Below are 15,044 nucleotides of genomic sequence, written 5' to 3'. Positions count from 1 at the left end.
AGTAAACCAAAGGGAACTGACAGCTATCTCACAGTATGAGAACACTGAGAATTCACTTAAAACAGACCCCATTTCTCAGTCCTTATTTTGACAGAGAGATTTTTCTAGCTCTCAGCCTACACTGCCATTCCAATTCTGTATTTAAGCAGTTATGGCTATTTCTATAACAATGCTAGATATACAGTCCCCAAATACATCTACGATATATAGGGATGTGCTGCTAATGTACATTTTAATCAAGAAGTTTTAATGCTGCATTATTTGTGCAGTTCATTTAAAACTTCTCCTCAATTAACAGAGAACTAAAGATTATTGAGCATTTACACTTGTACAGGCAAACACACTCAGCATAACCAAACTACAGACAGATACCCTATTAGGCACCTTGCTCTATCAGCAACATTCTCTGTAACTGTAAAAAGAAAAAAGTCTAGTGTACACTCTTGCTTTCTACCAATTTTATGCTTATAATTTTAATAAAACAAAACAAAAAAGAGGGAAATATTTTCCCAAGACACCTCTGTATAGAGAAAAAACCCCCCCACCATATCTAGAAGCAAAGCTCAGATAAGTGGCCTGAATTTTGCCTTTGCATGCCTAGAAATGCTAGTATATTTGACATTCTCCCTTCTTGTGCTTTGATTTTATTCCGATGTAGAGGTGCACAAAATCCTACATGACTAACAGGTGGATTATCTATTTTCTGAAGTGCCCTTTCACTATGAAGAGTACTATCAAGCTTCTGTCAAGAAACAGAAGGCATAAGCCGCGTGTCAGACTGTGTGTTTTAAGACATGTGCTAGGAAAGTTCTACTGATGAACTCGCTTTTCACCCTTTTTATGAAACACCACCTCTTGTGATAGACAGTCCTTTGCTAAAGGATATATATTTGATTTTCTTCTGCCAGTGACAACTACAGAATAAAATAAAGGATTTCGTTACTTTTTTCCTTACTCTGTCACTCACTCCAGCATTTGTCTTTAGTCTCAAGAGGGTAGAATCTATAATCTAGAACTGCGTCTTGTTTGTGTCACTACAAGTGGAAAAGGTGAATAATTAAAGAACTCACAGCTTCAGGTAAAACAACATCAATCTTACAGAGTCTGACACTATTAAACAGCCTTGGTGAGCAGGTGTGCCCTAATGAATCTCTTTGCTCCTGTACCAAAGTCAATAATCTTGAGGAACTGCATTATGAAATACGCCTGCATCTACAAAAAGCCAATTTAACACAGCAAAGATGATGAACATGTTCAGAATTTTTTTTTTACGACTACTAGTTTTACTAATAATTTTTACTAATAATTTTTTTTATTACTGGAAAACTTTCCAGTTAAAAAGACTCTTCAACTACTATTTGCTATTAATTGTTCAAACTGGCAGCAATGAAAAAACAAAGAGAAGTCCGAGGCCAATCAAAACAGACTTCAGGGTACTGGGACAATTGGTAGAGGGATCAGGAGCACCGGTAGTGATTTCCTTGCTTCTTCCAGTAACAATGAATAATATTGATAGGAATAGGCAAATAGACCAGGTCAACGAGTGGCTCCGAGGTTGGTGTAATCGGTTTTTTGACCATGGGATGATCTACTCAATACCTAGTCTACTGACACCTGACAGGATGCATCTATCTCAGAAGGGAAAAAGAGTTTTAGTGCAGGAGCTTTAAACTAACTTGGATGGTGGAAAGGGACAAAACCAGGCTTGCCAGTGATGAGCGATGGGATGGTGTGCCAAAACTTGAGAAAAACAGCACGCATGGGATCTCTCAATCTGTCTCAGGAGGTGTTGGCTACAATATACCACACCTGAAATGTTTCTCCACTAATCAACTCGGCATGTGGAAAAATAATAAGAGCTCAAAGCTTTGGCCCAGTCCCAGAGATTTGACATCACTGGTGCAAGTGAAACCTGGTGGGATGAGACCTGTTAACTGGAGTGCCCTGTTGGATGGTTACAGGCTTTTCAGGAGAAACAGGAAGGCAGAAGAGGTGGAGGGGTGGCACTGTATGTTCCTACCACATTCTGCTACATGTCAGACTTTTAGGAAAAACAAAGGTAATGCATACTGTCTTTGCTCTCTCTGCATCACCTGAATAGGACAAAATTTACTATATCTCTAAACTACACATAAAAATTAGCAGTGACTTCAGGGTTGGTTTTGTTTGTGTGTCTCAAATAGTACCTCCTAAATCTTCTCCGGTAGTTATATTGTTTCAATAAAGTTCATAGTTAACAGAGCTCCTTAAACACAAGGAAAAAATATGAAAGAACAAATGAAAGAGAATTTAAAGAAAAACAAACACCTTGGGTAGTTATTTCCTAAACAATCTAATTCTATTTAAGTTTTAGCAGTTGATATACGTCCCTTTCATACAGCCTCCACAGGGAACAAACTAGGACATTTGTGGCTGCAGCAAAGGAACTTTCTAGTATTCTTAATTAACCAATTATTTTGCCAAATTCTTCACATAAATTTCCTAATATGCTAGGACACTGTTTAAACTATATGAAAATAAATTAAAATTTCAAATAGAGCTTCCAAAAATAGCGAGTAATGTCCAATTGTATTGACTTCGTAGACAAAATATGGCCAAAGCTTTGAGACAAGCATTGGAAAGGGTTTTCAGCATCAAGTAATCAATAATGGCATGAGGTTGCTTCTTTTTTCAACACATCATTAACTTTTTTAACCAGAAATTGAAACTGTGTTATATACAGTGAACTGGAAATAAAGTACTGAGGATTTTGTTTGTTTCGTAAAAACAAAAAAAACTTTAAAAAGTGTTCCACAAAGTTTCAAGATTGCAGTAGAATACTTTTATCAGTTTGGAAAACAAGTTGCTTTCATCAGCAGCCTGAAATTCCAGTGCACAAAAGCTTGAAAATTACAGGAGTTTCAGACTGTTGAGCAACAACTGATTTTAGATTAAAATTATTGCAGATGTTTTGAACAAAATAATCTCTTCCTGGGGATGACCCAGTTTCAGGTGAAGGTTGCTTGTAAATTACTTTCAGGAAGTTCTCATCTTCGGCACCCAATTTATTGTAACAAAAATAATAGAAGTTTTGTTTGAAAGCCACAGCTGACAAGAAGCATAATCAGTCAATACTTCTTAATGAGAAAAAGACTCAGGTCAGAAAGAGAAGGGACAAGGCTATGATAATTATATGTTCAAAAAGTTACTGATTAAGCTAGACCAATAACATTTAAGTCACATTAGGATTATCTTCCACCCTCACACTTTTTTCCATTAGTCGTCTTACTAGTATTATTTTATGATATGCTTTAGAGTAACCTTACAATATTCAGTGTGCCACTGCTGACATCCAAAATGTTACAGACATCACCAGTGTTAAAAAAATGCACATCTTTTTGGAAACTGGTATTTCCTATCAGAGTTTCAGCAAAGTTGTCATCAACTATAACCAGCAGAACACATATACATTACAACACTATAAATTTTAGTGAATTAATTTTATTATATAAACAGATATGCTTATGTGTTCTTACACATGATCTCAGCATAAAGTACTTCAACTGCCAGTAATTCAGCTGGTTCATGATAAATTGGAATCTATAATTTAGCACCCTCCAAGGAAAAAGAGTATGGAAAAATGACCTTAGGTGAGAAAATAAGTTAAATATTAATGAATCTATATTTAACTAAGACATATAGCTAATAAATGAGGGAGATGAGGAGGCAAAGAGAGACTATCTTTTAGTTTAGCACTCACATTTCAGCCATGTGAAGATATCCAGTTAAATTTAATACGAGCATTTGAAGTGACTAAGCATATAGACTGAATATGAAAAACCCACATCATAAGGAATGGCCTAATTAAATAAATTGAAAAATACAGTAGCAAATGCATAGTACTTTAACTAATAAGTAGGAGACAAGTGAAATTTTGAAATCTGAGCCCATGTGGAAGGGTATACAGTGAGAAACAGAATTTGTAACAACAGTATTAAAAGAAATCACAGAGCTTCATTTATGACAACTCATTGAACTTCTGAGAGACCGATTTATGCAATCATGCACTCAAGCTCAGCCTGCTTGCTGCCATATTCTAGACCTCTGTAAACTATTCAGTAGTGAAGACTACAACACTTAAGACTTTTTAGCTTCAATGTTCCTCCAAACTTCATTCTCTCCTTCAGCTCTTCTGAAGAAGAACAACTTCTGTTTAAACAAATTATGAATTACTGAATTGCACACATGGTGTTCAAACAGAGCCCAATAAATCTATAAATAGCCCAGGAACTACCCAGAAGTTAAAGTTACCTAAAGAAAAGCCACACAATTAAAACAGTGCCACCTCTTAACCAACATGTCTATTATGTTAGTAAAATCCTGGGTTGGAGACAAGAACATAAGTATGTTCAGAGCGTGGTAGCCTTCCTATTCATGTGTTATTACAAATTAAAAACACATCTTCCAGTTGACATGGCTTACTCAGTTCAAATGCATTCTACTGTCTCACTAGATACTTGCTCTGAAAGAAGATCTAAGCTTCATGGTTAATGGTAATGTTTTTTATAAGATGTAACACTTGTTTGTATGGACAGGTTAACCACCTCCCACTGAACAAGGAGACAGAGCTTCTGCACAATGGTCGTGAGCCTCCAGTACGATTTTCGAAGTTCTTCTGAAAGCTTTAAATTTCAAATGGAAACTGATTTAACACAGAGCAATTTCAATGGCTTCTAATACTGCTTTCCATAATCCTTTTACATTGATTGCTTCCACAGTAAAAGTTTAATTATGTTTGAGAGGAAAACAGGCTAGCACCAGCATCAAAGTGGAAAAGCACTGTTCAGAACAGTACTAAACTTATTTCTAAAAGAAATTCTTATCAACTGGATTGTTTCTATATGTGGTATGTCTAAAAATAGTCACTTATGAATTACTTTAAATTGTTCTAAATTTCACAACAAAATATTCCAACCCTCACCTGGAAATAACAACAGGCTTACTGAATTCTTTCTGATGACAGTAAAAAGACTTCAACCAGCTACAACAAACTGTAGTTAAGACCCACACACACTCTGGCAGTGAGTTTGCCTAAATCTACCATGATTTCAAAACACATATTTACATGCAGGCACATACTTTATTCAGCAACACAATGGGGAAGACAGAGAAAGCAGGAAGAAATACTTTTTTCTGTACCTGGCAAATCTGAAAAAAGAAGAATGCACTCATTGAATCCATTAGCCAGAAGACGATCCCTCAGCTGTTGAAGTATGGCAACTCCAATACAGAATGGGAAGGAGGAATTTCCAAGCAGTAATGTATCCCACAAGTGAAAAATTTTGTGCAAAGGAAAGACATCTGTATGATAAATAAGCACAATAAAAAAAACCCCATAAGCATATACACACGCTCAGAGAGTTAATGAGTTGCCTATGCACTTTTTTCATCTCCCCTTTTATAGTTCTTTTTTTATTTGGGAGCAAAGAGGACTCAAACTCTTTAGGATCGTATTTGTCTTCATACACAGTTTGATTATTCTGGAAATCATCACTGTCCTCTTTCATGAATGAATACTTGGAAGTGTGTGGGTTTTCACATCTCAAACTTATGCAAAATTAGTCAATTTTTTTCTCTTGGTACAGTGTAATTATGCACTAGGACACCCATATCAGTTTTTCACAGTATGAAGACATTAATGAGTTAATCAATAAGATCAATTAGTTACAATTAGACAAAAGAATGAGCAGAATAAAGCAAATACTGGCAGAATAAAGGAAAGACAAGAAGAAAGGCCTAGTAAAAATAGCATATAAAGCTGAAGGTGGCTCTCTTAAAATAAGATATCCTCCAACTAAATAGTTCTAAGACTTTATTGCAATTGATTGCCAAGGAAATCATCTTGGTTTTCCAAATTTGGTGATTCTCGTGAAAGTTATAGAAAAACAGGCAGCTGCAGGAACCAGTTCTTAACAGTCAAGATCTTTAGAAATTGCAATCAAGAATCTCACAATAAATTCTTTGATATTTCATCAGAGAAATAATCCATCAACTCTTTTAATTCTGCCACTTTTTAAAAAGTTTGAATTCCAAGTCTGCCAATGTCGACATGACATGAAAAAAATCACAGAGATCTTTGAGGAAAGAAGTTTTTAAATTGCTTTCTAGACTTGTTTTATTAGCTTTGTCCTCTTTAATTAAAAGCTCACCAAATTATAAAGTTCTCTTTGTTCCTAACATATATGCACAAATAACATAGTGCTACTAGAGTAAGTGTGTATAAGTGCAATAAAAAAAAAGCTTTTTTTGATGATCTTCAAAAACAAAGTTACAGTTTCTTCCATTATTTGGGTGAGGGCAGGGGATGGTGGTGAGGTTTGGTTTGGTTTTTTAACTATTATTACGTCTCTTTCCAGTAGATAACAGCTTCCTTTGCATACATCCTAAATACTTCATGTGTAAAATAATCCAGTTCAAATTCAACATAATAATTAAAAAAAAAAAAAGAAATGCTATCTATTGCCAAACCAGGACAGACAGTAAGTGACAGGCAGTGTTGAGTTTCAAACCAGAACACATCCTTGCAAATTACAAGCATCCTATTAAATTACATATTATACCAAATCGGAAAGCTTTAGCTGAAAAAGTGAGAAAAAAACATACTTAAGAAATAAAAGAACATTTAATCAGAGAATAAGGAAAAGCATACTCACGTGTAAACATTGTAAGAAACCAAGGAATTGCATAAAGCTGCAAAAGGTGGTGATGAAGGGAAGAAAACAAAAAAATGCTTTGAGAACTAATGTTGTCCATCAACTACATTAATAATTGGCTATTTCATATGAATGTATTTAAAATGGAAAATAAATGCAGTGGTAGATCCACTACCATACAACTCTTAGCCCCCCTGAGCTTTTTCCATCCCCCATCCCCAGTTCTAATGTCTTTCAAATTACTAGTTTGTAATACTGTATCAAAAACAGTAACAAAACCAACCACCACCCTCACTAGGCTCGTTTGCAAAAAATAACACCAAAAGTCTTAAATAACTAAAAAACCTGCTCCATTAAACTGTCACAATTCTCACTAAGCTAAGCAAAAATTAGCCAAGGATGCCTGAAAAAGGATAAACCAACTTGATTCAATATATCCTTTTGACTATGGAAAAAAATGGCTTTATATAAAGAACTAAAAGTGCAAATTGCAATTTCCAAGGTAAAAAATAACTACATCTGCCTTTTTCTCCTCTGTTGGTATTTACTAAAATGTATACTTCTCAGTGAAGGAACTAACAATTTTATTCTCAAACATAGTATCAGTTAAGCATTTATGTAGTTCTACTGTGACCTTTAAAGGCAGGTGCCATCTGATGATGTCCTGGTTCAGCACTTACATCACTACAAGACTGTCTAAGAACTTGTGCTGCTGCAACAGCTACAGAGAACCTTTAATTTCTGCAAACTTTCATCCTCATGACATCATATAGAGTGTGAAGAGCTAAGCATTTATAATACACTGAGAGTTACTTATTTTTCAATGAAGTATTCAGCATGTTGCAGGCAACAGAATCCATTTTCTTGAAACAAACTGCACAGAAAAGTCCCCATAAATTAGGAACGCAAGAGTGAGATGATCATTGTCAAATTTTATTCAGCTGCATAGCTCATGTGCTGTTTTATACTTCTGAAGATTTACAGTTAGGCATAAAACTTAACATATTACTTTTTAGCTCATAAAAAGTGCAAATTAGTCCTCCTATTAAGCTTCTCCTGGAAGTAAACAAATGAGGAGCAGAAAGCATAATTGATATTATGTTAATAAATTACTACTTATTCCATAAACTCTTAACTGTGTTATGGCTCTGACTAAATGATGCACACATTTGCTGAAAATCTTCTTAGTATCTCTCTCTCTAAATTTCATTCTTATGGCTTCATCTCAGCATCTGATAATATTGGAACCATACTGTTCATAAACTAAAAAAGCTGCAATGACCAGACTGTTCACCACTTTTAATATTCAGGAGACTTTTATGAAGCTTGGCCTCCAACCTGCCAATTGATTTTAAGGGTTCAAAATCTAAACCAGAATCAATTTCTATCACCATTTTAATCTTCATACTATTTCCCCAAGTATATCTATGTCATGCCTTAAATAGATGGCATTCTAGTGAATAATAACATGCCCTGTTCCCTGAAATATCCCCTACTGTGGTTGTTATCAGCTAATACCTGTTTACCTGCTTGTTTGTATGCAATATCTTACTTCCAATGCAGTAGGAAAACAAGCTTAGTAGCCTGAGGCTCCTCTTTGCTTGGAGGTACATATTATGTGGATGTCATTTTGAACTACATTAATTCCTTGGTATTTAAAAGAAGTTATTTCCTCCTTTTCATATATTTGACTAAAATGTTTTACCAAAGCAGATCCGAACTTTCTCCTAATTTCACAAACATCTCTATTGTATATGCACTTACAAAAAAATACACAAGAATATACACAAAATGAGAAACTTTAAAGATTATTAAAAGGTAACCATAAGAAAAAGCACTGCTTTACTCTAAACCACCCTCACCAAAACTATTAACAGTGACATGAAAAGTAGCTCTAACACCTTCAGTAGGAGGTTATCAGGCGAGCTTGTATTGAAGGGAGTTTCCCCTCTGTTTTTAATAAATGTTTTAAGACAAGGAGGCCTTGGTAACCCTGAAAATGTTATGATTACTCTTAACAAGCAACCACAGGAAAGCCACAACACTGGTGGCATTATCCACTCGGCAAGTCGAAGAGCAGCAGGCGGACTGAGGATGCCGCACCGAGCCGCAGCCCCCCAGCCCCGCCGTCACCCCCCGGCTGCTCCGGGGCACCGCACCGACCGCAGCCTTGGTAAACGCTGCCCTCTAGCGACCGCCCGCCGCAGCAGCGCCGTGCCCTGCCCCCGGAATAACCCGCGCCGGGAAAAGAGGTTTTCAACCCTTTACTGCTGAACCTTGAAACATTGCGGGGTTGTGGTTTCTAACGACACTTAACTCTCCGTAGCCGGGAAGTATACCTAATGTATAATCAAAGTAGCATCTGAACCACTGGGACGGCCTGAGAATAAGTCACATTAAGAGACTGTAAACTCAATGCTTCGTTTTCTTTAGAGTTACTTTTAGATGAGCAGTTCCATAATTATCATTTTGCTTTGCTAGTAAAATACAAGATCTTTTGTGCTTTGAAGTAAGGATTTGGACATTTCTTATATATGAAGCACACAGCAACCCCTTAAAATCAATTCCCATTCAAACAATAAATCCACAGGTTTTTTTTTTTTTTTTTGTTACAATTGAAATCTGTTGACCTCAGACTAGGTTTCATTCTCCATCTTTCCATCATCCCTATCTAAAGCCTCCTTTCCAATGGTGCTCTGCTATGACAAATTCTGCTCAGTACCTGAGCTTGGAGATGCAGTTTGTGTTGCTTTTCAGCAGGGTGAAGATGTTTACCTGTCCATAGCTAGGTGGCCATATTTTGAGAAAAGTGCATCTTCCATTAAACATTCAAAACTCTCGGAGATATTGGCTCAAATCTTAATGAAAGCCTTTTCCACAAGGATTTTTTTATTGTCTGTTATAACTGTCGGGATTGTTTCATTATTTGACTGATCCTCCAGAAGATGAGAGCTTTACACACTTGTACCTACAGAAGATTGAGAGGGTGATCAAACACCAGAAAAAGCTTCCTGGAAGGTGCTTGATGCCCCAAGGCTGTCAGTGTTTAGGAGGCATTTGGACAATGCCCTTAACAGCACGCTTTAAGTCAGCCCTGAAGTGGTCAGGCAGTTGGACTAGATGACTGTTGTAGGCCCCTTCCAAATGAAATAGCTTATTCTATAAACTCAGGATCTTTCACCTTCACGTTCCATCTTTTAAATACACACATACACATACTTAGGTTCAATCCTATATGGTGCCTAGAAAATTAATCATATATTTACAGGCTACAGAAAGGTGCAAAAGATAATACAAGTCTAGTCAAATTTTTAACATTAAATTCTACCCATCCATATGCACCTACACAAACAAAATTCAAGGAATTATTGCTTTCTTCACAAGATAAAAAGTACCAGCAAGAAACTTCTCCTTCAGATTCATTACCAAGTAATTGTGCAGCAGAACAGAGATAAAGTACTTCAAGGGCAGGATTTTTATTTTCATTTAGATGAGGCCTCTATTACTGACAGCTCCTGCATATCACCCAAATCAAGCAAAGGTATCTATCCACCTGTGCTAGCAGCTCCAGCACAATGATAAAAGTAACTGCAGCCAGACTTTGACATCTGTTAAGGACTATATGACAACTGTTTCTAGCTTCCAAAATTTGCAGCTGAAAGTGCTTTAGAATAATTTATGGCTATAGTTACACTTTTAGTAACATAGTACACTTCCTTTTTTTTCTTCAGTTCAAAATGGTCTGCTGTTTAGGGTCAGAATTATTCAACAAATTAAGGAAAATATTATAAAGCATTATATAGGGTGGGGAAGATTATAAACTTTGGGAGAGTAAGCAAAGAAGAAGTGTAAGGTTCACTATATATATCACCCCTGTATTTACATGTAAATCACACAGCCACAGCAATGTACCTAATCCAGGCACCACATCAGCTAATAATATTCAGAACAATTCAAGCTTCAGCAGTATTCAATATTCCGAGAGCTACGTGACCTGAAGCAAATGAGAAGGGTGCCAGGAAACGCAATCTTCCCTGCAGCGGAGCCTGCGTTTCAATGATGAAAGATTAATCAGGATTTACTTTGATAGGATTAGTACTCAAGCACAAAACTCTAGTTCAGATCTCATTACTACAGCGCACATACTTCACCTTGATGGATCCTGTGCCGCCTTGTTACGGGTACAAAAAAAAATCACTAGCTCACTCATCTGAAAGTCAGAACAACTTTTAGCTGTTCAAAAAACCCCAAAAATGAGACAGACAATTTAGAAGGACAACTTCTCTTCAGAGGTTAGTGTTAATTTTAGAACAAGCATTTGTCAATGCAAGAGGTTTTTTCCAAAAATATACCTCTGTTTTGCAATTATTTACTACATTACCTAACAATTTCTAGACTGTAATTCTTAGAGACAAGGCTCATGTGTGACTATATGCTGTCCAATGATTAACAAAACACAAACTAAAATATGACAAAATGTGATTTTAAACTATTCCATCTGACTCATACTTTGGAAGTTTTCAGTGAAGAGCACTGAAATATAACTTGAGCTCTCACATAAAGATTAGTAGTCTAAATGAGGATCCGTAAGGTGGTCAAGAAAATTACATCTTTACCACTTCAGTGGGAACTAGTTTCCTGGACAAAATACACAGAGGAATTGCTTTGGTCATCTGTGGCCTTTAACAAATAAGCATCGAGTACATTTACACAGTGATGCTGCAAAATTGATTCTCCCTCAGGAACTTAAATGTTGCTGCCCTTCGTCTACTCAAATATCTAGGCTTTCTACAGATCAATGTTCTCACTTCTCATTACCTTCTTTTCATCTTCCTCCCACCTGCCCTCTTCAGACATGGGTCATCTGCAATACACGGCCTTGTCAAACTTCTCACTTTATAATGCAATACACTGGCTTTCTCTTCTGCTCATTTTAACACTGCAATATCTTTTACGTTTGTATCAATCAAACAACATTATTACATTAAAACACCTCCACAAATGAAAATATATACTTGCTTTTCCATTACAATCTTTGTTAACAGCGATAATGAATATCTGCCAGTCCCAAAGACCCATAAATTCATTCAGGAACTGTGCACAACAAAGGACTTTCAGAGGCTTGGCCTTGGTAGTCCAACTTAAAATATTTCCTAATAAGCATAAGACTTTTCCGATAAAGTAATCTTTATATTGCATATAGAAACAATGCATATAAATTTCTTATTTAAGAAATTTTTTTCTACATGAACATCTCCTGACTTCAGTTTCCCTCTTCCCTCCTCTGTCATCATGTTCTTATGACTAACTTGTAATTACAAAATTTCTAAATGCCAAATATAGAATGATATAGACCACAACAAATAACAACGTTATCTCTATGGCCTTGTCTAAATGTACATTTCAGAAACATCAGTCATAAACTTCAATAATGCTATAGTAGGCAGACAAACATTTTTACTTTTATCTTGGCTTTTTGGACTACATGCACCTCTCTAAAAAGGAGGAGGAAAGCTTTACTATTTACACTCATAGCTAGAAGTGAGCCTCTAAAGAAGGTCCTGTTTTACTTTTTCCAGCATAGTCTACCCTCTCTTCTACGTTTTGTCTGTGTTCTCAATTTTCATTTTCCTCCATCTTACAGACTTCTTTCCAAGGAAAGCATAAAACTTGTGTCTAAGTTATACACTTGTCCCATGTTTCTGATAGACTCCAGCAAACGACTGCTAAGCATTTTCCAAGGTCTGACATATCTACAAGATTAACCACACTTGCACATATTTTTTCAATTACTTGTAAAATGATATGTCTATTGTGTTAATCAACAGCACTTAATTAGTTTGCAGTAATTTTGCTGCTAGTAATTTAGGGACACATTAATTTTTGTATATTAATCTACATTTCAAAAATAAATATACACACCTTTTAAGATGAATTTGTAAGTTATAGTAACTGGTTAATAGTATTTTTCTTTGTATTTATCATCCCAACAGAACAGGAAGGACTGAAACATGTAAAATAAGAGTCAAACTTTATCATTTTATCAGCCTATTCAGAAAGGTCCATTAATGTGGAAGTTTCACTTTTGTTGAAGTGCTACTGAAACAATGTGCAAAGGCATTTCATCCCAGTTGCCCTCATTTCCCATTTTTTAATTCCTCTGAATAATACTTATAAGGACCCTTAGCACTTACATCTGGAATAAAACCAATTTCATTAAGGTGGTTACTCAGCTCTGGATCATGGAATGCAATCATCTGGGAAAACACCGTCAGGTATTCTGAAATGACAAATGCAAGATAGTTGTCAAATCACAAACCATCATATGCTGCTAGCTCACAGTAGAGCTGTAGGAAAGGAAAACAACTGATTTCAAACCTACAATAAAACAACAAGTCAATAACACCACTGTCTTCCTTGTCTTCATTATAGTCAATACAGAGGAAGAAACGTTTCATTTCTCTTCCTTAGTACTTCTCAACTTGGACTTTTAACAATGATTTACTTGGTTCATTCTTAGGTTGTGATGCATGTTTGACATGTAAAGTTAAAGATTTTTCAGTATAAGTATGAGCCACAAAATACCAGTGGAAGCAAATTAAAACAAGACTGTTCCAAGGATTTTTAAGACTTCAACTGTTTTAGTGATATGAAAAGTTCATATTATTTAAACAATATTCTGTGTGGTTTCTTTTCTACAAAGTTAAATTCTGCAATCTGAAAGTTGAGGTTTTAAGGTAACGGGGCTATAAGGTTACCATTTTCATGACCAGTAATACCTTAATTTGTTTGCCTTTTTTTTTAGAAGCAAGAAGGAGAAATACTTACTGTAAGAGAGAAAATTTATTGCATCTTCAGCCTGGCACATTTGATTGATGGGTATGGTTTCATTAAGCTATCTAAATAACATTTGTTTTTAATTGGAAGAGAAGCAGACAGCAGAACACAGACACTGACAGATTTCTCTTTCTGTTCTACCCCCTCCCACTTTTGCCCACACTGTCATATGCTTTGTTAGAAGGAAGATGAAGAGGCAATAACATTGCTGTTTTCTAACAGACGGCAATTCCTTTTCCTCCATGCTCCCAAGCCCAGACAGCTAGTCTAGAGGAGGAAGACAGAGAATGTGAAACCTGCTTCCAGAACATGCTGACATCTCAAGGCTCCACAGACTACTGTCCCCAAATATAAACCTCCATAAGCCAAGTCCACACAGCTCCACAAATTAGCTATCCAGAGTTGCCATTGCTTCCTTCAAAGTCTACTGCAAGACTAGATGCCTACTGCTGTCTCACTTGGAGAGAGAAAATAATTCTTTATTGCTGTTTGTCTTCATCCCTGAAGTGGCAAAACTGAACTCCAGTTCCACTGCTAAGAAGCACAGAAGTGGCTCTGCTGGGACAATTCCACACACAGACTCCTTTAAGAATAGAAGCAAGTTTAAACATTCAGTTGTTTATAGACTTCTGTATTACTTAAATCTTGATTATCTGCACTCAAGTTAACTCCTCTCAGGTTAAGCCAGCAAGTTAAGGATGATCACTCAGTAAAAGTCTCTTTGGACTAGAAATTTTAAAAGCTCATTCTGCCCCAGGAGGACTATGCTGCCCCAGGAAAAACAATGCTCTCACTGTAAGAATACTAGGGAAACAAGCCACAATCCCTGCAATCACTGCAAATTATACTTAAAAGGATGCCTAATTCTCCAAGGTAAGTTGCAATAAGAAATTAAGATCTCTTGACCCTACTCCAGAATTTCACAACTTTTTTTGCTTCAAGCTGCAATGACAAAGCCACAGCACACTAAACTTCTCAGGAGATTTCTGGAATCTTAGGAGTGCCAGCCTCTCTGCTCTGATACTGCACCTCTGCTGTGCCACAGCTGCCTCAGCTCTCAGCACTCAGCTGGGAAGGTAAGTAGGTAAACAAACGCATGAGGAGCTTGTGTCACCACAGCCAGACTGCTTTGGAGCTGATCCTATGTCTCATGCTTTCTCAGTTTCCAGCCAAAGTTATTCTTATTCACATGCATACAAGTTAGGGAGATAACTGAGCCCATGCCTTAAATTCATACCACACTACATGATAATCATTTAAAAAAAGTGCATCTTGCATCAGTTTTATTTCTTGAAACAGCCAGCAGTCTCAAGTCAGGTATAACAAACCAATAATCCTCCACATTCAGCCCCACGCTGGTGAAGACAATTTCCCAATTAGCTTCCCTGAAATACATTTGTTCTTAATATAAAGATTTGTGCCCGTTATGGTTCTCTATGGATATACCACAGGTTGATAGATTCCATCTTTATTTGAACAGCCAGTGTCATGAAGTATAGTTACTGTGTAGGATTA

General features: G+C 36.4%; 1 protein-coding gene across 3 annotated transcripts in view; it reads right to left on the bottom strand.

Annotated features, from left to right (window-relative positions):
• The window catches only part of TBCK (TBC1 domain containing kinase), a 100,641-nt gene that overhangs the window by 38,921 nt on the left and 46,676 nt on the right, over positions 1–15,044 (bottom strand). For all 3 annotated transcript variants that reach the window (XM_039381503.1, XM_039381505.1, XM_039381504.1), the window contains 3 exons: positions 12,887–12,972; positions 6,693–6,729; positions 5,179–5,340 (listed from right to left, as the gene is read on the bottom strand). In XM_039381503.1, coding sequence (XP_039237437.1) covers positions 5,179–5,340; positions 6,693–6,729; positions 12,887–12,972 — 285 coding nt within the window. The remainder of the gene's footprint in view (positions 1–5,178; positions 5,341–6,692; positions 6,730–12,886; positions 12,973–15,044) is intronic.

This window comes from Pipra filicauda, unplaced genomic scaffold (assembly GCF_003945595.2).
Source record: "Pipra filicauda isolate LSUMZ 115617 unplaced genomic scaffold, ASM394559v2 scaffold228_size1260155_pilon, whole genome shotgun sequence".
NCBI lineage: Eukaryota > Metazoa > Chordata > Aves > Passeriformes > Pipridae > Pipra > Pipra filicauda.
This window is presented reverse-complemented; position numbering and strand designations above follow the sequence as displayed.